Consider the following 24,154-nt stretch of genomic DNA (forward strand, 5'->3'; position numbering starts at 1 on the left):
AGGGACATTTCTAAGCATGCCAGGCCTCTGAACGCAGTAGCCTGTTATCCCAGAATGACTGAAAAATGAACAGAGAGACTGGAAAAATAATGACCAATAAACCACCTTGACCAGGAAGTCAAATCCAGGGCACATCCACATTAATAAACTAAAGGGCTCAAGCGCTGGCCTGCAATTGTACATATGGTAAAACTAACACACTTCCCAGAGATATTTTGGCTAGTGCCCACTGAGATAGCACCCTGGCATGGCTCTGGGGAGGGCACAGCCAAGGGACTGTTCACAGCATAGGAGACAAGAGAGTTTCTCTGTGCAGATGTGAGCTGCGCAGTGCCACTTGTCCTCAGGGCCAGAGAAACAGCCCTTGCCCATTTTATTTACTGTACAAGCATAGACCACAGGGACTCTCAAACACAGCTAAACGTCCAAACTGACACAAGGCAGTGAATACTACAGAATCACAGAATCACAGAATCGTTGAGGTTGGATGGGACCTCTGGGGACCATCTCGTCCAACCTCCCTGCTCAAGCAGGGTCACCTAGAGCACATTGCCCAGGATCACATCCAGACGGGTTTTGAATATCTCCAGCGAAGGAGACTCCACTACCTCTCTGGGCAACCTGTTCCAATGCTCTGTCACCCTCACAGTCAAGAATTTTTTTCCCAGGTTCAGCTGGAACTTCCTGTGGTTCAGTTTCTGCCCATTGCCTCTTGTCCTGTTGCTGGGCACCACGGAGAAGAGGCTGGCCTCATCCTCTTGACACCCTCCCTTCAGATACTTGTACACGTTGATGAGATCCCCTCTCAATCTTCTCTTCTCCAGGCTCAACAGGCCCAGCTGCCCAGCTCTTGCAGTCTTTCTTCAGAGGAGAGGTGCTCCAGCCCTCTAATCATCTTGGTAGCCCTCCGCTGGACTCTCTCCAGTAGCGCCATGTCTCTCTTGTCCTGGGGAGCCCAGAACTGGACCCAGTACTCCAGGGGAGGCCTCACCAGGGCTGAGGAGAGGGGCAGGATCACCTCCCTACACCTGCTGGCAACACTCTGCCTAATGCAGCCCAGGAGCCCATTGGCCTTCTTGGCCACAAGGGCACACTGCTGCCTCATGCTTAACTTGTTGTCCACCAGCATTCCCAGGTCCTTCTCTGCAGAGCTACTTTCCAGCAGGTCAACCCGCAGCCTGTACTGCTGCATGGGATTATTCCTCCCCAGGTGCAGGACCTTGCACTTGCCTTTGTTGAACTTCAGGAGGTTCCTCTCTGCCCACCTCTCCAGCCTGTCCAGGTCCCTCTGAATGGCAGCACAGCCTTCTGGTGTGTCAGCCTCTCCCCCCAGTTTAGTATCATCAGCAAACTTGCTGAGGGTGCACTCTGTGCATCTACAATGCATAAGGGACGTCTGACAGGTTGCAGCTGCCTCCTCGGTGTATTCAGACTCATCGCCTGCCTCTCTCTGCTGCCTCGGGGAGACAAAGGGAGCAGAAATGGCTGGGGGCCGCGAGTCTCCATGGGGATTCCCCCGAGCACAGGGATTTCCTACTGGTGGGCACTGAACCAACACCAGTAGCTCCCAGGACATCTCCCATGCACAAGGGAGCACATCAGGGCAGGGCCAGCAGAGTGGCCAAGCCATAGCACGCTGCAACATGTCCACTGGTAGATGGTGCCGAAAGGCTCAGAGCCAGCTGGAAAGGGCTCTAACCAGGCTGTGTTGGCTTCTGCCAAGATTCAGGCTGGGTAGTCCCTGGAGAGCATCCTGGGCTGCTGCGTCTAGCTGGGAGCTGCGTACACTAAACACTCTGCTTCACCAGAGAGAGAGGAGTTTCCCCATCTTACTGGGTGTGTTTGCTCCACCTTTCCAGACGTGCCCAGGTGACACAGGTTGTCCATGAAGGCAGCTCCTTGAAGACTCAGCCACAACATGCTGGATGCTGGAATCATGCTGGATCTCCCATGCCCAAGTAAGCCTGCCAGGCTAACACACCTCCAGGCACGTAAGGCCATGCTGTGGTCAGGCTGTGCCCTGGTAGCGCAGGTCAGACCCAGGACTGCTAGGCAGTCAAAAGGTAAGAGGCTCACAGAGGACATGGTGCTCCCAGCTACGCTGGTGGCAGCCCAGCTGCTTCCACGTGGACAAACATCCCATAAAGCTGCTGTGTGAAATATGGACCTGTCAGAACACTCTGCAATACTAGAGTGCATAAATATCACCAGGGGCTTTTTACTCTGGGACAAGCTGCTATTTTTGGGTTGGTTCGAAGCATTTTTGGCTGGAAATTATCATGTTACTGACAATAGTCCTAACCCCAAACCCTTGCTTCTGACCTGGGTAAGTCTCCACTGAAATAACAAGAATGGGAAAGCTTTTCTCTTATCACTAACTTGAAAAAGGAAATGCCCTTCAAAAGGACAGATTCCTTTGATGTCTCAAAATAGAAAAGAGGCTCTTCTCTCTTCTGTGCCATAAGAAGGATAGCACTGACATGTCCATTTTTGGGACCTGTTGTTTTCAAAGATGGGTAAAACTAAGAAATAAATAGCAACACTAGCCTTCTCTCTCTTGCATTCCTACTTTCCTCCACAGGGACAGCTGTCAGAGCAATAAAACTATATTAGGACCAGTGCATCCCTTAGAAAAAGAAAAACTTTCCCATGGTTTCATCCTTGTACTGTGAAGAGAAGGGTGGGAATCAGCACTGGATTCAGATACTCATATTTAGGTGTCTGCAAAATAGACGTCCTCATGGGCATTAGGTGCGCAAGCTCCCATTACTGTTAGCACTGATCAGGTCTTTACAGTCAATGGGGAACAATTCAGCTGGCCAAATATCCATGATCCAATTAAACCTAGGTACCCAGCGCTTTTGAAAGGCCCTAAGCTGAAACATCATAGGCAGGCCCTGCAAATATTATGTAGGACCGACAGATAAAAGAGATTCCATAAAATACCACTACCTACCTATGTCTGGGCAACTGAGCTCTTGGTATCTGCTCAGTATGAGAAGAACAGGTTTTCTAGGCTTCACTGGCTGCAACAGGAGCTTTGACATCTCATTTACTTCTAGGCAGCTACACTCAGTGTCAGAATCAGAAACACAACCCTGACCTGGAAAACTGGGTACAAACCTACTGAAGAATGATAAGAACCCTTCAGAATAGACATATTATACCCTTTCAGCAAATACTACTAAATTACATACCTAATTCATCTATTTTCTGGTAATAGGATATGAAATTGTCAAAGATTAATTAAAGTTGAACAAAAAGATCTGAAGCAAGTTAGTAAACTTATAATCAACAAGGTGCTAGAACGCCTTTAAATATCATGAGGTTTGACAGCTTCTTAAGGAAAATGTGGCAAATAATTGTTGAAAATATATAACTTGGTATAAAACACACTCAGGATAGGACTTATCTGATCCAGCTTTAGAAGTCAGCAGTGCAGATACTGACAGTCAGTCTAGTCACTGTGGGCTTCCTTTATAAACAAAAGAGAGAAATAAGCAGTTTTAAGGGGTGACCCTCTCACCTATCTGAGATGTCTACTTGAAAATGAGATACACTAAAAGGTAGAAATGCCTATTTCTTTTCATATACTGACTACAAAGGGAGGCCAAGGTATCTAGTACATATGTAGCTGATTATACTGGAGACAGCTACATCTGGTCAACATCAGAATGTGTTTAATAACATACCTATTTGCAACTGCATTCCTGTTCAGACCAATACATCTACGCACTCAGTACTCCATCCCTCTACTTACATTCAAGACTGTATCCGTTGCTAGTCCAAACCTTCACTCTTGGACTTCAAAAGTGGCTGTGGGCTGGATCCAGCTACACAGAGACCTATGACTCATTCGGTACGGTCCATCAGGAAAACATAACTCTCCAAGTCAGGATGAGGCATCTGAGACACAACTAGAGATACAGTGTTCCCTCTAAGTAGAATGCCTCTAGAGAAACGGAGACGAATCATTGCAAGACCCCTTACTTAGGAAAATGTTTTTGCCATAACAAAAATGTCAACGCTGATGATTAAATACATTTCCTTGAATAAAATCTGTCTGCTCAAGACTTCATGAAACACCTTTACAAAGATCCATCATGCCAAAAAGTAAAGCAGTTCATATGATCCCAAATTCAAGAGAGAGACAGCCCAGCACGTGCACTACTAAGCTGGTACGCTCTTTGTGAAAATTTTTGCGATCTGGGACAGGTAGATCATTTCTCGCACACGTCTAGCTGGAAAGTCACAAAGCATGGTTCAGCCATGAGCAGGTTAGCCTCCTAGGGTATGGGGAAGTTTCTTCGCCAGCAGCAAAAGGAAGGTAAGCTAGTCATCCAGATCTATAAAGCAGCAACTTGCACTGTTATTAGAAGCCGGCCTCCGCATCTGGAAATTAAATGCAAACATATGCATATGCCTAAGTGCCGCTTAAGAGAAAATCATTACCCTGACACTGCTGAACAGGAGGGAAAGAAAAACAGAAAACAAACCAATATCTGTGCCTTCACTGTTTCATTTTCTTTACTGTCAGAGCCACTCTCATTTTTAATTAAGGGTAATTTAGGGGACAAAGAATGATGAGGTGAGAAAGGAAAGCAAATCCATTTGTTTGTAATACCATAATAGGCTAAGAAACATCTGACAGAAAATTTACATTACACATGCTCCAACGCAATTTACTAGGTAGCTTGCTCCTCTTAGCAGAGAGCCACAACACAGCACTGACATATTATACCTCATTCTTCATCAACACACAAGGCACCTCCAGAAGGTTTTGATAATCTCTAATAGCACAAAGGAGAAAATTTGCCTTTCTTGCTTGTGGGAAATCAGGTACAGCCTTCACATAGCAGAAGTTGGACCCTTTGATCAATATATGGCACTTGAAAGAAACATGTGTTACTGTGTAATCCTGGGATAAATCCTGACTGGTTTGGATTTTTCACTGAAAAATATAGGGGAGAAGAGAATTTAGTATTGGTTATTTTTCACAGTAATAGTAATTATAACAATACTTCAGAAGAAAAAAAAAAAAGAGGAGAAATGTGAAACAACCATTTAATTCATGATCAAGTGAATTATCATGAGAACAATGGATATGTAAGGCAGGAGCAGCTTAACATCTGAGCTTTCCAAAGCTTCATGACAATAAAGTTCAACAGCAACTGCAGGCACTGAAAGCAGAGACTCACATCTGTGTGACCATGTTTGCATTATATGCATAAATTCAAAGCCCAAGGGAGGTGGTGAGGCTGGCATTCTGCTGCACCAGATGCTATGCAAACAGCCCTAGGACTTACAGTGTAACTACGCGAGGCAGGAGGAAGTCAAGTGACTGCCCAGTGTCAAAGAGCTCATGACAGATTAGGGTTAGGAAGAAAGCCTCCTGGTTTAAGGACAGTGCCCATGTGCTGGGCCGTGCTAACTACCATGCCTGTCCACAAATAAAGGGAGGCAACAGTTGTCAATAAAGAGAAGGGGGAAGAAACATGCTGGGTTTTTTCCTTTTTATGATCTGAGCCATTTTCTTTCTAATTGTTTCTGTACCCTTGTAAAAAGGGCGTTTCCTGTATGTTTCAAGAGATTTTTTTTTCTTCTAAAGGAAGTGCCACAAGAAGTTCATCAAAGCCTTCAGGCAAATAAATATCATGTAGGATCCTGGGCAATATGCTCTAGAGGACCCTGCTTGAGCAGGGAGGTTGGACTAGATGATCTCCAGAGGTCCCTTCCACCCTCAACGATTCTGTGATTCTGTGATTCTGTGACTAGACACATGTGCAAGTCACATCTGTAAATTGCTCCCTGATGTATATACTCCACACCTCACCGTGGGTCATGAACATCCAGAGCAGGGTCACATTTGACCAGCCAGGGAGGAGGGCTATCGGACTCCAGAGGGAGCTGCGTACCAATTCTCCTCCTCTCCCCGAGGCTTTGGCTTGGATAGCAATGGAGTGACGCTCATTTAAGTAAAAGAGACCTCCAGGTCTCTTCCCTCCCTCCCTTGCTCCTTCCCCTGAAGGCAACCAACACCAAGGGCCCATTTGCATGGATTAACCAGCCTCCAGAGTCTTTGCAGGCAGCTGTGAGATGGCTTTTAAAGATAAGAGATGGCCCACAGTGGCTTCATGGGTTAGGAATTTAGTTAAATATCTTCTAAAGGGATTTAGTAGGATTTGCTTCGTCATTTATATTATGCAGTATCAGTCATGCTTAAGGCCCCAGGCTTTGTATTAGTAAGGCTGGGAAAATAACCAGCCAGAAGGGACACTAATGCTGTTCCCCATCATCCTGTTTCCCCACTCTGGTATTCCGAAGTTGCTACTTTCCTTGGTTCAGTCCTCCTAAGTGAGAGAAAATAGGTGAAACACTGAGCAGCAGAATACCTGGGATTGAAATTCCAGAGGAGGGGTTGTTCCTCTGGGTACCAGTGTGTGGTAGTGCATGATGCCACAACGGCCGCCGTTGCTAACATAAGGCTGAAGAATTGCAAGTCACTGCTGGCCCCAAGGAAAAAAATAATCATAAGCCTGCTCAATATTTCTCAAAAGATATAGGCAATGGTGGAAAAGAGCAACAAAAAGACAATTGAGAAATGAGACAGGCTGATTTATGGGGAAAGATTAAAGGAGCTGAACATGAATGGCTTAGCTAAACAATGACTAAAACAGGACACGAAAAGTAGCCACTGTCAACAGTATTCCAAGCGTCTGTCTGAAGGGGCATTAATCATTTGGGTGGATACGGTTTGAATGCAATGAAGGTAGGAAAAGTAGATGAATGTTTAGGAAAGTTTCCTGAAGATCAAGATTGCTGGGGCGTAACATTCATGCACAGTCTCTCCTACCCACCGTAAATGAGGGTGGTCTGCAAGATCCTGCACACTGAGCAGAAACGTCCTGAGGAACTTCCTTGGGGCCCCTACTCATAAATGCCTCCCTGGATCTCCCCCCATCTCTAAGCACTAGTGCAGGGATGACCAGACACCCCTGGTCACACAAAATGAGATAAATACTTCTTTCTCACAGAGTCTGCCTTGACTATGTAACCACTAAATTACTCATAGCATGGACTGATTCTTAATTAGGGAGTGTGTTGCATAACAGGACAGTCCTTCCTGAGGCCAGTAGGCATAGCAACACGATGTAAATCATTACTGCTCTTCCCAGTGATTAAATACACATTTGATACCCGTGTACCTTGCATCAATGGGCTACAGACACCCCTGAGTGGCTCATTACTATGTTATTCTGTTTCAGTAGCAGTGCACAAACCCCAATTGTACCAAAGGACTCCATCACGGAGGTTGCATATATTTGCATCTTTGGTGGCTTTCACAGAATTGCTATTTATTTCCCCTCTCTGCCTCGCTCTTCCAGTTCTCTTTTCATGTTCAGGAACAAGAATTTTCCAAATCCCAGAGAATTTCCTGTTTGCTTCATATAAAGTGGAGAAAGAGAAGAGAAGGCAGCTAGTAAACAGCAGGGCAGTGGTACGTGCACAGCAGAAAAATGTGCAGGTGCTCGTAGAAAGACACCAGCTGTGAATCCTTCTATAAACTGTGGAAGGAAATCACATTGTCTTGCTACATTTTCAAAAAGAGAAGGCAAATATATATGTGTGATCCATGCAAATATATCTTAATTGGTCATGGTGTCAAATGCCCCCTTCAAATTTAATCTAATGAGTGTTTCACTGAGCTGTCAGTAATCTTCAGTACCCTCCAGGCACTAATGAGTTAGCATCAAGGTGTCAATGCTTTTGGCATTAACCTCAATTAGGAGGAGTTAGGGTGATCACTAAATGAAGGGTCAGCCATTCATTGCTGAGACATTCCTCCGACTATAGCCTGCAGTCTCTTGCGTGAAAGGGGCTGGCAGACTGGCTGCCTACTGCCTTCTCAGTAAAGGAATCCTTAAACGTAGCAACATTACCACCAATTACCGTATCTGAAACCCACGCAGGTCTTGACAGGCACAGAAAATCAACAGTATTTAATGAAGCTATTCCATGAGGTTCCCAAGGTTAAAAGTAGCCTGTGACAATAAAGAGGTAAATATCTACCACATATTCATGGTCAGAACCTTTAAGAGGCAATAGATATGTCAAAGAATAGAAAGTTTGGACAATAGAGTTAGGCTTACAGAAGAAATCAAGGTATAAGTAATTCAGGTAACTTTAACTCTGCTCCTCCTATCTCTCCCTAGACTTCCTAAAAGATTTCCTTTAGATATATTGCATTCAAATGTAACCTTGCACAACCATTCTCAGGTAGATCTGCTCCTCTGGGGTGAAATTCTGGACAGATCACAATTGCTGTCAGGGCTGTGTCCTTCCCACTCTGGCAGGGAGGTCTCAGGACAGCCATGTGGACCCCCAGGTCCACTCATATTCTCTTCACCTAGCCCAAGACCAGTTCTCCAGTCAGCAAACTGGTGTTCAACCCCAAGGGCATGTGCATTTTTGTGCCAGGAGAAACTATTTAATGAGCAAGTCTGTTTAGAAACCTCATAGGTGTGTCAAACACTGTAAAATCTGGGTTACATTACAGTTTAGCATTACAGCATTACAGTTCTTACAGTAGAAACTCTGGGCCCATTCTAAAATATTTATTATTTCTGACTAGACAAAAGTTAGTTTCCAGATCCCCATGGGTGCCACACAAGGGTCCCTACCTCCCTTTCTCCTGACTCGAATTTAGCATACTGGTTAATTTTGTGCCAGTTGCGCCAAACAGCCATTTCTTGGACATATAACAAGTTAAAAAGCAGTATAAAAATGGCTGAAATACCATAAAAGCAGAGATAAATACTCCTGGGTAACGTCAGAATGAAAAAAAAAAAAAATCCCCCCTGCCTCCTTCCCATCCTTGTCATCCCACTCCTCCATCATATCATGGTCTATCTGCCTTTGCACTGAGGCGAGCAGTGACTGTACCTTCTGTTAGCCTTTAGCCAGCAGCAGCATGGACAAAATGACCCTGGAGCAGCCCCTCACACACAACAGAAACCTCACAGCGAGCCTCTAATCCACTCCCCTGTGACTTTTAGGACACGGTCCTCATCAAGGAAAAAAAAAAACACAGATGAAAGGAATAAAGGTTTCAGGTACATACACCTTTTGAGCAGTGGAGGTGAGGGGTTGCAGAATACTTTAGCGAGCTCTTTATGGGACTCTTCTTCCCATAGTAGAAGCTCTACATGTTTCTCAGTAATGGAAGAGATGGAGGGCCGGCCACAGCAGGCGGCTAGCAAAGCTCACCTAATTGTAAAGGGGTATTTGTCTCACAGCTCACTCTGCTTAGGATCATCGTAAAAGGTGTCCTTTGAACTCCCTTTCTACTTCCTCCAGCCCCATCTTCTTTCCTCCCCATCCCCAAGGCAATGATTTTTATCTCCAGGTCACCGTTTCTCCTCTGCAAGAATCAAAGGGCTTTAAAGCCTTTCGCTTGAGGTGACAGCATTACCTGCTCCTCCTCCACCTGAGATGCCTAACTCTGCTTCCTCAGAATATTTATTTACCCTAATCTACGTCAGACAGACTCATTCTGCCCTGCTAATGAAGAGTTGCTGTGTCTCGGCCAGCCAGGCCAGACGTGTTCAGGCTCTTCTGGATTTCAGATTCAGACCAAGCTATAGTGAGTTGTACAATAAGCAAAGACAAACAGGAGCGGCACACTGACAGCCTCCTATTACCTAATTTATCAAGCTTCATCTATGATTTAGGCTGTTTGTCCCTTCTCTAATTCCCAGTTAAATTTGTTCCTGATCACGTCATTCACATTTCACGTCCTTGTGCTGTCACCACCTCTCTCTCTCTCCATAGCATATTCCTCTGATGTACAATAACAGAGCTATTATGGCCTCAGCTATTAGCAGATACCTCCAAGCTCATCACTAAAGTGTGTCCCCCATACTCTTTTGCACTGGTCAGCAGGAGTTGACAGCTCGCCTTTGCCCTCAGGTACTCCATAATCTCCCACAGACCTGTGCCTTGGGCCTTTCTGACTGAGGGGTTTCCTTCTTTGCTTCTGTCTAAGACCCAGGAAATTGCACCCACAAATTGCACATCACTAAAGATGACAAAGTCACAGCATCACAAGTTGGAAAATGTCAGCCTTAAGGTTGTGCTTATCTATCATGATGCACTCTTTAGTTATACGACCACATGGTCTTTTCACAGGTTCAGTGAGGTCTGAGTATTTTTCAAAGTAAGGTCTAAGTTTCTAAAAGAGGAACAGGCTCCTTGCTTTTCCTTCCCCTGGATGGAAAAGCATAAAAGGCTGAGAGGAAGTGCAACAGGTCCATTCTCTTGCACCAACAGGCATCAGACTCTACATCACTAAAGCAAATCTAGTCGGCCCCTTCTGCCATACTACCAGCTGCAGTCCCCAGCAGTCTACAACAAACTTAAGGCCTTGAGAACTGTAAGAATCAAAATCCAAAAGGCCATCAAAGAAGAGAGGAAAGCTATCAATACTGTCTCAGTAAAGATGAAATGTAGAAAGTAGTCCTCAGTACCATGCAAACCCAATTAACAGCAAAATCCTTCTCCAAACCCAAGTCTGGAGACTAATGTAATCCTGAGCTGGGTGCAAGACACCAACCAGGTATTTGAAAACTTTCTCAGCGCCAACACACCTGCCATCATGTCTGGCTGCAGGTAATTCTTCCCAGTTCGGAGGAAGGAACTAGTCCCCTCTCCTCAAAAAATAAAATAAAATAAAATAAAACAAATAAAATCACTCTAAGAAACCTAAATATGCATCATGTTCATCTCTTACCTGGACAAGACTATGATAATTGGAGATTTGATCACCATTGGGAGTGGAAGCCAATCAACTTAAGGAGAAAAGATTGGTATTATCATTATTATTATATGATGAGTGATTATATTGACCAAAAGGAGCATTGGCCTAAGAACACAGTAGTTTAAAAGCATCTAACCTTATGCAGATATTTGCACCACATATAGATAGATAGGTCCTACACATAGATGCCTCAGCTAGCCCCCCCAAAGCTCCCTTTATGGTTAGTACAGGAGAATTGTCACTTCAAATGTGCAGTTCATCGCTTTCAGACACCTACTTTAGGATGAGATGATTTGTGCCTTAAAAGCAGCTGTTTCTCACCATTACCTGTAAAAGGAATTCCTCTCAGATGGGAATGTCTATGCTATAAATCTCCAAGGCTTATGCGCCTGCACTTGGTCAGATGAATCCCGCTTCATGAATTCTTCATTATTGCAGTCATTACACAAAGACTGGATAGCTTTTTAAGATATACACAACAGCATGAACAGAAGCATATGCTTGACACAAGAATTATGAGACAATGTTCTATTACCTTTGGAAAATAAGATGCAGGATTGGAACAGACCTCCTAAACCATCTCTGAACCCAGATCCTTGACAGTGAAAGTAGCCATATAATAGCTATTATTATAGTCAATGTTACGTCATTATTCTGTTCTTTGTTTAATTGGTAGGTCAAACTATGTGGCTATACCTTTAAAATCTACATGTCTGTGAGTTCTGCTTTACAGTATGACACAAGAATCCCAGTTAAACAGTTAAAAGTATACTGTATCAAACATACATTCAGTTTAACATCCCCAGAGTTAGGTTGCCTAAAATATTTACTTGTTTATGAACATGAATTTTATTTCAACTTACAAAGGACATCTGTGTTATATACTGTGTCTTTCTTTCTCTAGCAAGATCCAGTCTGCCTTGCCCTGTTTGAAAACTGAATCTAACAATATGATCTTCATTGAAATAGGTCTAAAAGGGTTTTGTTCTTTCTTTGAAGCCTGGAATTTTTTTTTTTTCTACTTTTTTCAGATCTTGGACATGGGCTCTTTAGAGCAACAGAAAGTGTTTTTGCAATCATAAAAATACATTTTCTACATTCATGAACTCATGAGTTTTAAGAGCAAAGGGACCATTAAATTCACCCAGCCTGAGGCATTGATGGATTTACTGCACAGGAACTAATGGACTAGAGCATGGTCCCTTTGAGATGACAGGAGAGAATCTGTGCAGCTCTTCAACCTCTCTCCTCATCAACATCAAGAGGGCAACCACTGTTGAGCTCTCTTGTCTAACACAGACCCTACACTCTGCTTCTAGTCCAACATACTTCATCAGGCATTTATTTAAACGCAACTTTTTGGAGAAAGTCAAATTCGCCTTCTCAAATACCCAGAGAAACTGAAGGTATAGCTATGCCCATAGATTGCCCCAGTGCTATCCGCTCCCCAGATCAATGTGGCTTACGATTACAGATCTGCACGCTCCCATTGTCCTGGAGTGTCTCTACTGCCCCTGACCAACACCATTTGGTCAGTAGCACCAGCCACAGCGAAACAACAGGAGCTGCTGTCTCTACAGTCATGCTTCGTCCTGCAGCAGTCCAGTCTTTCATCAGGATGCAAAGAGCGAGTCCTCCGGGACTTAGCTTATTGCCTCATAAAGCAGGATGGCAGGATTATTAATGTGGCAGAACTGCAGGATTTTCCAAGCAATTTATGAGTTGCCATGGCAGTTCATTAGCTCCTAGCCCAATGACCACTTTCTGCCAAGCATTCAATCAAGTAGGAGACACACACACATCTAAACACACAATGGCTATTGGCATCAAAAACGCATTTAAGACCACACTTCCTCCATTTTGTCCATCCTACATCTAACAAAGGCACTAAAATTCACCCTTTCCAGGACTGATAGCCAAACCACTGAAACACGCCTATACAAAAGCAATTCACATTTCCCCATCATTTTTTTTTTCCTCATCAGGCCATTTCTGACCAACGCATGTATTTAAAGAACAATGGGCACTTAGCAGAGGGGTTACACTTACAGTGTCTATTGACTGCACGAGGAGGCAAGGTCTGACAGTTTGGGACAGCAGGCCCTCTGAATTGCTCCTCTCTCTTGGCTTCCAGTGCTGTGAATATGGATTCTCTTTATACACAGACATGTAAATAATCCCTCATCCCCACTCAAGGAAGTATTTAAGAAAATGTTTAACTTCCACAGTATTTATACATTAGATTTAAAATTAAGCACACACTTAAAACACTTCCTTGAATACAAGCGGCATTATTTGTGTGCAAAAATTCAGCACACATTTAAATACCTTGCTGAATTAGGAGTTCAGTATAGGCCAAAAACTAAGTCAAGCATCCTAGAGAGGAAAGAAATGTGGAAAATTAAAAGGAACCTTCCAAGGTAACAAGAGGGCAATTAAGAGAAAGAAAAAGGTCAGGAGTACTGGAACTTTTATCAGCAAGTACAAAAACACAGCAGTAATGACACTAGCAAGCTACCAGCATACACTGCAAACACAGTGTTTTATACTGGAGACAGAGAGAGAGAGAGAGAGAGAGAGAGAGAGAAGAAGAGAGAGAGAAAAAGATAGAGAAAGAAAGAGAAGGAGAGAAAGAGGAGAGAAAGAGAAAAACTTCTACTAAGTCTTTGTTGTACTTTTTCTCTCATTTGCATTATTACTCTTATTTGTTGCCACCCTCTAATAGTTTCAAGGTATTTTAAAGAAAAAGCAGAGCTAAATTTTTTGCACCCCCCTCTAGTTACAGTTGCTATGCTCAGAAAGCAACCCCATCACGTGTTTTCTGCTCTCCCAGAATTAATTTGCCCTTGCGTTCTTTTTCTTAAACAAAAAGGAATTAATGTATTTATTAATACAGTAATGGGACCCACATACTGGAAAACCCCACCTTCTCCACCCCCCCATTAGCTAAACTTGGCCTTGGATCAAACTTTAGTATTTCAGCTCCTGCCAATGTTCAGGTTTGGAATGTTTTTATGCTGGAGGATTTTCATCTGCTTCCTTGGCTGGGCTAATGGAATCCTAATGTGCACGAGAGATCACTATCTCATCGGGCTGCCAGTTACTTGCTTGTTTCAATCATCTTGTACATACATGCTAACTTGTAGTATTTCCATCGCAGCTAAGTGATGGCAATAGGCGTTTAATGCAAAATGGGAAAGGATATAATATGATACGGAAAACTGATTCTGCTATGTTGACTTGAGAACAATATACAAGCGCTCCCAACAGCTGGAATAATTATAACAAATTACTCAAGAAAAGGGGGAAAAACTACAGCTGGACAGAGAGCTGGACGAAACCTTTACTTAAAAGCAGATTCATCAACAAATTATATATGTCTGGCAGGAGTTCTTACGTCCAGTACAACATGGAGGCTCGAAGAATTAACCTCCAAGAAATTAGGCCATAGCTTAAAGAAATCAAAGCTGTTGCCTTATCTGTTTGCTTCTTGGAGAATAAGGACAGGCTCAGTTACTATCGAGAAGTCAGAGGGCAGTATGTAAGTGCTGACCTGAGACACTTTTGCAGACGTTCTCCTACCAGGATTAGGAGACAAGTCATCTCGTTTGCCATTCATGAGCCATTGCTCCAAACAGCCAACAGCAGCGTTAATGCCTGTCATAAAGTCCACCTTAGCAAAAGAACTGTGATTTCTGCTAATAACCCATGACCTTTGAATTAACATCAGCTTTTGTCACCTCATAAATTAATCCTTCAACAGATTTTTTTTCAAGAAGTGCTATCAGCAGGAGACATATTTCGTTCTTTGCAGGCCTCCCCATGCTTTAGCATCAAGAGCAGAGCTCAGCTGCCCCATCCCCGTAATTACTGAAGTTTCTCATACGGAAAATGTCTGCATGAAGGTTCTCCTATCCACACTGCAACATCCATCGCTATGCTTGCTCCCGCCATCAAAGTTAAGGTCAGACTAAGTGTTAAAGAAGGGAATTGTAGCCGACCTAACTTCAGCTTAGCATGTCTGACTCTTGCTTAGCATAAGTGCCTAAAGTAGGTGAAGCCTGCAGGCCGCCGGACTGAACTGTAAGGCGAAGAACATTGCTGAGGATGAGACTGCAAAGTCAGCTAGAACCAGTCCTCAAGGATACAGAACAGAGTGACCAGAGTGAATAGAAGTAACAGCTGACCTTCGGATAAGATAAGGTACTGTGGAGCAGGAACATAGCAACTGTCTAGCAACCGTCCTGGGATGTAGACGTGAATCAATCAGAGGGAAAGAGACCACCAACTCAGTAAAGAAGACTGGAAGAGACTGTCACTGGCAGGTGGGGAAATAAGACTGTAAAAAGTATAATTACTTAAGAATTCTTTTGTTCTGGGTCCTTCCCCAGAGGCAACCCAGCTCAAGCTGTTACTTTATCATACCATCATTTAAATAAATAATTAATTTAGCTGTTGTAATTGTGTGAGACTCTGCTCCTCAGAAACCTAGGGTTGAACTGCTTCCACAACACTAAGAGATCACTAAGGTCTTTTGCAGTGGACTTTGGGACCAGGACCACAACACGAGAATGAGACTGCATAGACCTTTGAGATATCCTCTTGGAAATACATCATGGGGCTCTGTCTACTTCTCTCCAGTATTTATGAGAAACTGATCTAACAACATGACATTCCTGGGTAGAAAATTCACAAGGCTTTGCACTGAGCCTTGCTACTTCTTACTGCATCATTTCAAACAAAAACAAACAAGCCAAGAAAAAGTTTTCAACCTTCCTGCCACTCCTGCCAAAGGAAACAACAGGCAGGCAAAGACTCACAGCCGCATGCTCCTGGATATCTCTCTCTGCTCTTCAAGGTGCTGCACATCAGCTATGCTATTGTAACTACAGAAACTGGTACAGTAACTCCATCTCAAACACTGTCTCTCAGATGCAGCATGCTGCAGTTAGAGACCGACCCATAGATCTGGTGCTGTCTGAGTATGCAGCCAGCACCTCTTCTGCTACAGGCTCAGGAGATTCAGAACAGCACCACAGTCTCCTCTTCCAGGAGGACGCAGAAAGAAATGGGTAGTGTTTTAATGGTTCACGATCCTCGCAACAGCTTTATAAGCAAACTCCTCAAGCAACTATTTTCAAATATATCAACTTCTGAAGCTGCAAATGGGTGAATTTTCATCACTAGAGGAATCACAGAATGACAGAATGGTTGAGGTTGGAAGGGACCTCTGGAGATCACCTAATCCAACCCCCCTGCTCAAACAAGGTCACCTAGAGTACGTTACCCAGAATCGTGTCCAGATGGCTCTTGAATACCTCCAAAGATGGAGACAATATCTCCAAGGATGGAGGAAGAGAGCTCTGATGTTGTTTTGATACCACAGAACTCAGAAAGGAACGATTTTTAATTTGTAGCAAAATAGGATAACTAGTCAGGGAGGAGTATAATGTCTGCTTGACACTATGACCAATGCTCCCAGCTGAGGATATATTTTTTCAAAATAACAGTATTTTGGTAAGAAAATATTTCAATGTTCACTTGAAGACTTCGGGGATGATCTTCTACTAACACTCCAGATAAGTATGGATTGGTGTGTTTTGTTTACCCGTACAAATGAAAGACAAACAGAACAAACCAAAAAGGAGCCTATTGATAACCAAAACTTTGTTGCAGGCAAATGAAACAGCAGGACACTAACATGCAGGTTGTAAGCATCCAAAATAGCTTTAGCTGCCAGTTTTTGCTGCCTTGCAGATGCAGTCCTGGATAGGTTAATAAAACATCATTTCTTTATTTTCTTTTTCTGTCAAACCAATGAGTAGAAAAAGAGTCAGAATTAAACCACTCAAGTGATCCACAGAGCCTTCCCATGTGAGCAAATAAGAATTACAATGAACTGCATAGCCTGCTGGAAGCTCAACAACTTTTTTTGCATGATCACAACCCTCGCCTTTCTTCACAGGCTGCTGTTCATCAAACACATACCCCAATGACCGTTAAAGTAAGAGAATTTTGTGGCTCACCGCATGTGTAGATGACATTAAGATGCTTTCGGATGCCAGGGTAACAAGGATCTCCAAATTCATAGGTGCTGGCATATATGCTGCAACTTCTTTTCCCATGACAGCGCTTGATCATGAGTTGGAGAGCGGTAGCCGACTGGCACTCTAAAAGGGAAAAAGGATACCTATTTCTGAATATTTGCCCATCCACTTTAGACAGCTAGACTCATATGAGAGAGCAGAGACATGAGAGCAGATATGTATGAGCTTTCTGTGAATATTTCAAGATCTTTGTGCATACATGGGAAGGTGTACGCACCTCAAACCCTTCTAACCAATTATAAACTGTAAAACACAGAAAAGAATAGCAAAGAATTAGAAGCTCCTCCTCATCAGCAGAAAGAAGGCTGCAAATATAAGATGGCTTGTTGTCAAAGGGAAAAATCTATCTACAATAATAATTCCTTCTTATTTGGTATTTGTTCTATGAAGATCTCAAAGGACTCTAAGAGAGGTATCAGTATCCTCATTTGAACAGACAGAGAAACAGAGCCATAGAGAGAAGAGACTAGCAACAGCAGATCAGTACAGGGCATCTCTTTCCAATGTATTCATCCAGAAAAGCCACAAGCTTCCCCATAAACTAAGAGACTGTCATAGGAACAGAAAGTACATGAGTACATGAATACAGTTACAATATTCACTTACAATATTTAAACCCTGCAGATTTATTTAGCGGTCTGATAATGCAATCCATCACAGTAACACGCAACATCAGTAGCAAATTCCCACCTCATAGGTGGAAAGGAGATGAACATTGTGATCTTGTTTGGGGAAGGATAAAACTCTAATTTGATTTGAGCATGCTGGGGGTTTTTTTTTCCAGGTTTTGCTCATTTCATTTTGAGAGGAAGAGATAGGGAGAGTCCGGGTACATTTTTAGGCTTTTTTAGCCTTTGTTATGTTCAAGAAAGTTGTCCCACGTCTGTAGTGACCATCTCTAGCTCCATTCTGCAGAGAGGTTAGGTGATCAGTGTCCCTGTCTGTCCTTAGAGGATGCTCTATTTCTAAGTCTAATGAGGTCTAGGAGGTCAAATAACTATAATGTTACCATCTACTATCTGAGTAGAAATATTCTGTTAACTGTGTTTATCCCATGCAACTAGAAATGTCTGGCATATCAGGACTTTAGAATACACAAAGCTGCAAAGGTAAATATTTTCCCAAGTATTATTTTATATCAGATTGTTTGCTACTGTTTTCTCAGCTAAGGTGAAAATGAACTCTTGAACTTTGAGGTGCTAGACTGATAGTTTGCATTCATTGTCCGACCAGGACCAAGCACAAGAAGTTGACAACTCTCTTCAACACCAAGAAGTTGCTAAAAGCAGCAGAAAAGCTAAAGAGAAAGGAATAGAAACCCCTCTTGGTCACTAACCACAAGGCAGGGAAAGGGAAAACAAACCCTAAAAGGTACTGAATGCTAGAACTAGCACCACAAAAGCCACGACAGACACAGGAAAGCCACAGAAAACTTAGCCCAGAGGGCAACACATCTTTACTCTCAAATCAAAGGCAGCACTTTATTTCACATGCTGCGAATGACAAAAGAATTGGGCCCCATGTGAGCATTTTCATACTGAACCACCAAACTTCCTTAGGGGATTTCTGATCCAGCAAGTGTCAGGGGTTCCAACGGAAACATTTGGCATGCAGCAGTCCTGCTTTATTGTCTTTTTGTCAAATGCCCAGTTAAAGAAACTCATCAAATCTAAGCACTGCACAGGATTTCATGGCAGGCGTCTATTCTTTTTATTTGTTATTGTTCTCACGCAAAACAGACTGCGTTCCAAGGCTGCCTGCACTGGGGCCTCACCTCCCCGGCACAGGAGCGTGCTACTTCTGTGGGAGGGTGGAGAATAATCCATGCAGCTCCCATTACTGCTCCTGTGAGAGGCACAGCAAGGCCTTCACATACATCGCCAGAAATGCTCACCCTTTGGGACACTGCTCCTTTAAGAATAAGTGGTAACTAAGCCAGACTCTGCCCTCCACCTTAATGAACTGGGCTGACTGTTCAGCGGCAAGACCTGTAGATTCAGCACAGAAAATGCTTCTAGCTGTTTTCTCTGTGGTACAGCCTCACACTAATATCACCCGCATTTCTAGACATCGCCAATCATATCTTGGTATTGAAGACTTCTGTCCTCCTGTGCAGTTCTGAGCAGGCCAAAATCTCCCTCCACATTGACTTCAATGACTATCTCTGTACTAGGAGACCAAACCAGGCTTGAGCCCTGACACACCATTATGCACTGTATAAGCGTTACCAACTTCCTTAGTATGATTTTGCCCAGACCAACTAGCATTACTCTAGACAGTGCACAGGAACAATATAACGGGGTTGTTCCTAATTATCTGACTGCAGGAGACATCCCTGGATCTTTTGGGTGGAAGAAGAAGGATTGGGGAGACAGGTGGTAGACGGTTTAGCTGTAGAGACAGGAGGCCAGTCAGCCCTAGGGCTGGGCAACAGTCTCTGGTTCATCGTATTCACTAGTACACGCTAGCTAATGTGTACAGAGTAGGAGACCACAATCCAGACACTACCTTTATCAGGTAGTAGCTACAACTCATTTTTCCCAGGAGAGGACAACCTCGTTCATGCTACCTACTGAAAACATGCCATACTGCCTACAGACCGTCATGGGACAGTGCTCTAGCCCCTTCCTCAGCCACAGCTGCCAATGCAAATGTAACTTGAGTTGTAACATCCAAATACACAGCTTTTTCCAGGTAGCTCCATCTGCCAGAGGAAGTCCTATCACTGCAATTCATATCTGCATGCTAAGATTGCCCAGGCCCAGCCTTTGCTGCTTGACTACATGTACACTGGTAAATGAAACAATGTCCTGGATCATTCCTTGGCCCTGAGGCCAGCCACCGTGGAACAATAGCGCCACTGAGTACTCTTACTCTCCAAAACAGACTGGTCATACCTGCACCACCTGGTGGGAACGGTCCCAGTCCTACAACCAATTCCAAATAATCTCTTGGATTGCCTGGAAATTGGAGATTGGAGATGGGCTCCTGGATTGGAGAGTGTTAGTCAGCCCAAGGCAACTAACCATGCTATGGACCATGCTACAATTTAATAGTATAGATGATCTATTTCCAGTATCCATGCCCAGGGCCCAGCACTGCTAGTTTATACCAGCATATATGTGGCCTTAGACACCCAGTTTCTCACGGCACAGACTAGGCCTCCATATATGCTTATCAAATATCAGTGATGAAATGCTCAGTGCTCCTATTGCAGGCTACTTCAGCCCAAAATGCACTAGCCAAAATGAGCCAAGAGCAGAACAGACTCTATATGCTTCAATTACAAATGGAGATGAAATCCCCTAGCACAGGAAGTAAGGAACAGAAATTAAAAAAAAAAAAAAACTCTTTTACAAGAACCGGATGCAAACCTTAAGACTGACAATGCATCCAGGACAAGAGCCACCTGTTGGGACTGCAGCACATAAACCACGGAATAATTTAGTTGGAAGCAGTATCTGGAGGTTATCCAATCCAACCTCCTGCTAAAAGCAGGGCCAACTTTGAAGTTACATCAGGTTGCTCAGGAATTTGTCCAGGCAAGTTTTGAAAATCTCCATAGACGAATATTCCATAGCCTCCCTTGCCACCTGTTCCAGGACTAAACCACTCTCCAGGTGAAGAAGTTTTTCTCTTGTATCTAATCAGATTTCCATTGCTGCAACTTGTGTTCATTGCTTCTTGGCTTTTTGCTGTGCATTTCCAAGAAGAGTCTTCCGTATAACCACCTTTTAAGTAGCAGAAGACAGTAATAAGATCCCCCCAAGCATCCTCTTCTCAAGGCCGAACAAACACAGCTCCCTCAGCCTCTCCCCATATGCCACATGCTCTGGCTCCCTGATCAGCTTTGGTGGCCCTTCACTGGACTTGCTCCTGTTCATCAACATCTGACTAGTCCTGGGGAGCCCCAAACTGGACATTCCACTAACTCAGATACAGTCTCATAAGCACCAAATACTGAATAAAACCTTCCCTTGATCTGCTCGCTATGTTCTTACTAATACCATCCAGGATCTGCTTAGCCTTCTTTGCCACAAGACCTTACTGCTGATTCACATTCAACTTGTACCCCAGGACCCCTTGGTCTTTTTTCTGCAAAGGTGCTTTTTAGCCAGCTGGCCCCCAGCCTGTGCTGTTCCACAGGATTATCCAGGTGCAGGACTTCTTTGCACTTGCCTTTTTAAATTTCATAAATTTTCATAAGGTTTCTCCAGCTTGTTGAGGTCCCTCTGAATGGCAGCCCTACTCACTAGTGTAACAACTGCCCTGTCCAATTTGGTATCACCCACAAACTTGGTAAGGGAGCGCTTCATCCCATAATCCAGGTCACTAATGAAGCTGGTAAGCGTGACTGGCCGCTGAAGAATGTCACCTGTAACTGGCTGCCAGCTTGACTTCAGCATATCATTGTGGAGGTTTTTGTAGTGCTACATTTCCTTAGCTCTTGTGGCAAACAACCATAACCGGGGCAGGCCTTCGCTGTTGCCAATGACCTCCAAACTCTAATGAGCCCTAAAATATCATGAATGCAAGAGTGGCAGAAAGTGATCTCACAAACCCAGGTTACAAGACCTAGCTAAAGCCTACTGAAAACACCATGTTCCCACATGGTAAATCCAAACGCTGTTTTCATTTCTCCCATGGTAAAGCCTGAGCCATTCTCTTCATTCTCTTCAGCTGGGTCATACTCTTCCAGATTTATGCAAATAGCCTTGAAAAAAAGAAATGGATTCTGTGGCACAAAATTTGACAAAACATTCACTTGAAAGGCTTTGTTCACAAAAGGAAATTTGCCTTATTTTCCATCCATACAAGATCTAAGCAGAAACAGTTTGCGCTTTCCCAGAATCAACAGGGCAAGCAGCCAACAGTACTCTCAGGGAGGATATTGAAATTAGCTTGGTCTCTCCTTTTTTTTTTTTTTTTGACCTCTCAACATGTCAAAAAACATGTCAGTCCTCCACATAACACATTGAACTGAAAAATGTAAAAATGTAAGAGAGGCGTTGTAACCTCCAGATGGGACCATCTCCCTTATACATTTCAAAGGATTTGTGATAAGGAGGTCATTAAGCTGGATGTCAAATGTCATATTCAAGTATCTTTATTCCCTTGCTAACTCTCATTGAGGATGTCAATAATACATCTGAGAGATTGCTGAGTGATAGATGAGGCTATAGCACCTTCATAAATCACAGAGTCATGATCATGACAATCAGAGCTTTTACCCATGTCCCAGGAGTATAAAAATACTCCGCATCACTCATGTTGGCTGTTATGAAGTGCATGCAAGTAATTTAACTTCCAAATGTAAACATATCGTCAAGGATCTGTGCTGGAGTGAGATCTTCAAGCACGTTAGCACCTACTCAGGAGGCAATTCCAGGTTAGAAAACTCTACCTTCCAAGGGCCCATTCCCAGAGCTCAGAAAGCCAAGACAATGGAGGCTCTCTTTTCTGTAAGCTAGGCATTTAGCCTCCCAAAAAGATGCAAGGGAACCAAGCCTAGCAATGTGACAGGGCAGTGTTGGGCTGTGGCCCCCTGCAGTTGGCTGATTTCATATTTTGCAGGTCCTCACAAGTGGAAGACTGGATGTGGCACTCTCACTGGAGCCCAATGGCATGCTTGTTTGGGGGAACATCTCCTTTCCTTTGCTGCTTTTTTGCTTTCTTGCTTGCTAAGGGCAAACTGTGCATACTGTATTAAATACCATACTGACACCAGTGACAAACAAGTGATCATGCGTCAGAGAGACGGGGAAGAAGGACACTCACAAATGCCAACACCTAAATCTGCTACCACTGAGGTAACTACTGCTAAGCAGAGTCAAGCTCATGCCTTTTAAAGCACATAAAGCTCAAATCCCATAACAGAGTATTTAAAACATTTTAAGACTTCACAGTCGACAGAGAATCCACTTACATACGTTGGATCAGATTTACCCTCTGCTTTCATTAGTCTTGAATTGCTTCAGTACACTGCCGAAGAGTAAATGTGAATTCTGGCCATGGCGAAATTTCCACATATGAAAGTATTTAAAGACATCAGCTAAAGTCTGGATCTGGGGGAACAGAGGTATCAGCTTGTCTTATCCTCTTTACACCTGCCCCCACTTTCTAAAAGTTGCACATCCCTCCAGTCTTGCTACTGCTGCAAGGTCTCTGTGAATTCCCTGTTGCAGGATCACTCCACAAACACTCACTGCTGGGCAGTTGCATTCCAGCTCTTACTCTAAGCCCTCAGTGGGTAATTTATCCTACCAGTTGCATTTAGTATTCCAGGACTGTTAGGGTGATATTCCTCCCTGATCTACTACCTTCATCAGCCTAAGGGGAAGGATTTTACCAGCTGCAGTTTGCAGAGAGCACTGGCCTTAATCCTGGAATCAGTCTCAGTGATGTAATGTCCATATCATCAAGCTCACCACAATGAATGGGTTTTAGTCAGTTTAAAACTGCTTCCCAGCATGAGTATTTCTGTATTACTTTTCCTAGTGAAAAAAAAAAAAAAATTGGAGCCAATGCCTATTAATCACATCCGTTACTCTGGTTACTCACTGTTACTTGTTTTTCTCCAACAAGGGTGACGCATCCAAATCTCAAAGCCAAGCCATACATTGCTGCTTTTGATTGCAGAAACTATCCGGGATTGAAAGAATGTTTCCAAACTTTAAATTTTGCATTCCAGTAACTCCTAGATGCTCTAATGGTGATGAGGGCCTCCTCCAACGCAGCAGTAGTCATAAGTGGACCCACAGACAGATTTAGACACCTGGTTTTGAGATTTGGTGACTAATCCCATAGTTAAATTGGGCATATGCCAGATGCCCGAAAACATCTGTGCATTTGTTAGACTCATCATCAGACTCGCTTACTACATATGTGTTGAGCCTGCAAAGGCAGGTCCCTGCATTACTGAGGCAGGCCTTCCAGAGTGAGCAAGACCATATATACCTGAGTTATACATGTTAGCATGTTAGCATGTCATAAGGCATACAGGGTTTTTCCACAGGCAATGCGTGCAACTAGAAAGGCAGCAGGGCATGGAGCATACCCCAGTGTTGACCATTTTGTCAGACTAAAGAGAAAGCCATTTCTCCCTCTTCTTTGCAGACCTCAGGATCATAGGAGTGTTGGCTGGAAGGGACCTCTGGATATTACGTGGTTTGACCTTCAGCTCAGAGGATGAGTCTGACACTAGATCAGCTCAGCTGTAGTACTGTCTAGT

The 24,154-nt window shown here is 43.6% G+C and overlaps 1 protein-coding gene across 4 annotated transcripts in view; it reads right to left on the reverse strand.

Moving 5' to 3' along the window:
• The window catches only part of EVA1A (eva-1 homolog A, regulator of programmed cell death), a 210,796-nt gene that overhangs the window by 90,360 nt on the left and 96,282 nt on the right, over positions 1-24,154 (reverse strand). For 3 of the 4 annotated variants that reach the window (XM_068937026.1, XM_009686340.2, XM_009686339.2), the window contains exon 5: positions 16,843-16,986. The exons of the other annotated variant lie outside the window; for it this stretch is intronic. In XM_068937026.1, the coding sequence (XP_068793127.1) occupies positions 16,843-16,986 (144 nt within the window). The remainder of the gene's footprint in view (positions 1-16,842; positions 16,987-24,154) is intronic. 4 annotated transcript variants of the gene reach the window in all.

This window comes from Struthio camelus, chromosome 3 (genome assembly GCF_040807025.1).
Source record: "Struthio camelus isolate bStrCam1 chromosome 3, bStrCam1.hap1, whole genome shotgun sequence".
In the NCBI taxonomy this organism is placed as follows: domain Eukaryota; kingdom Metazoa; phylum Chordata; class Aves; order Struthioniformes; family Struthionidae; genus Struthio; species Struthio camelus.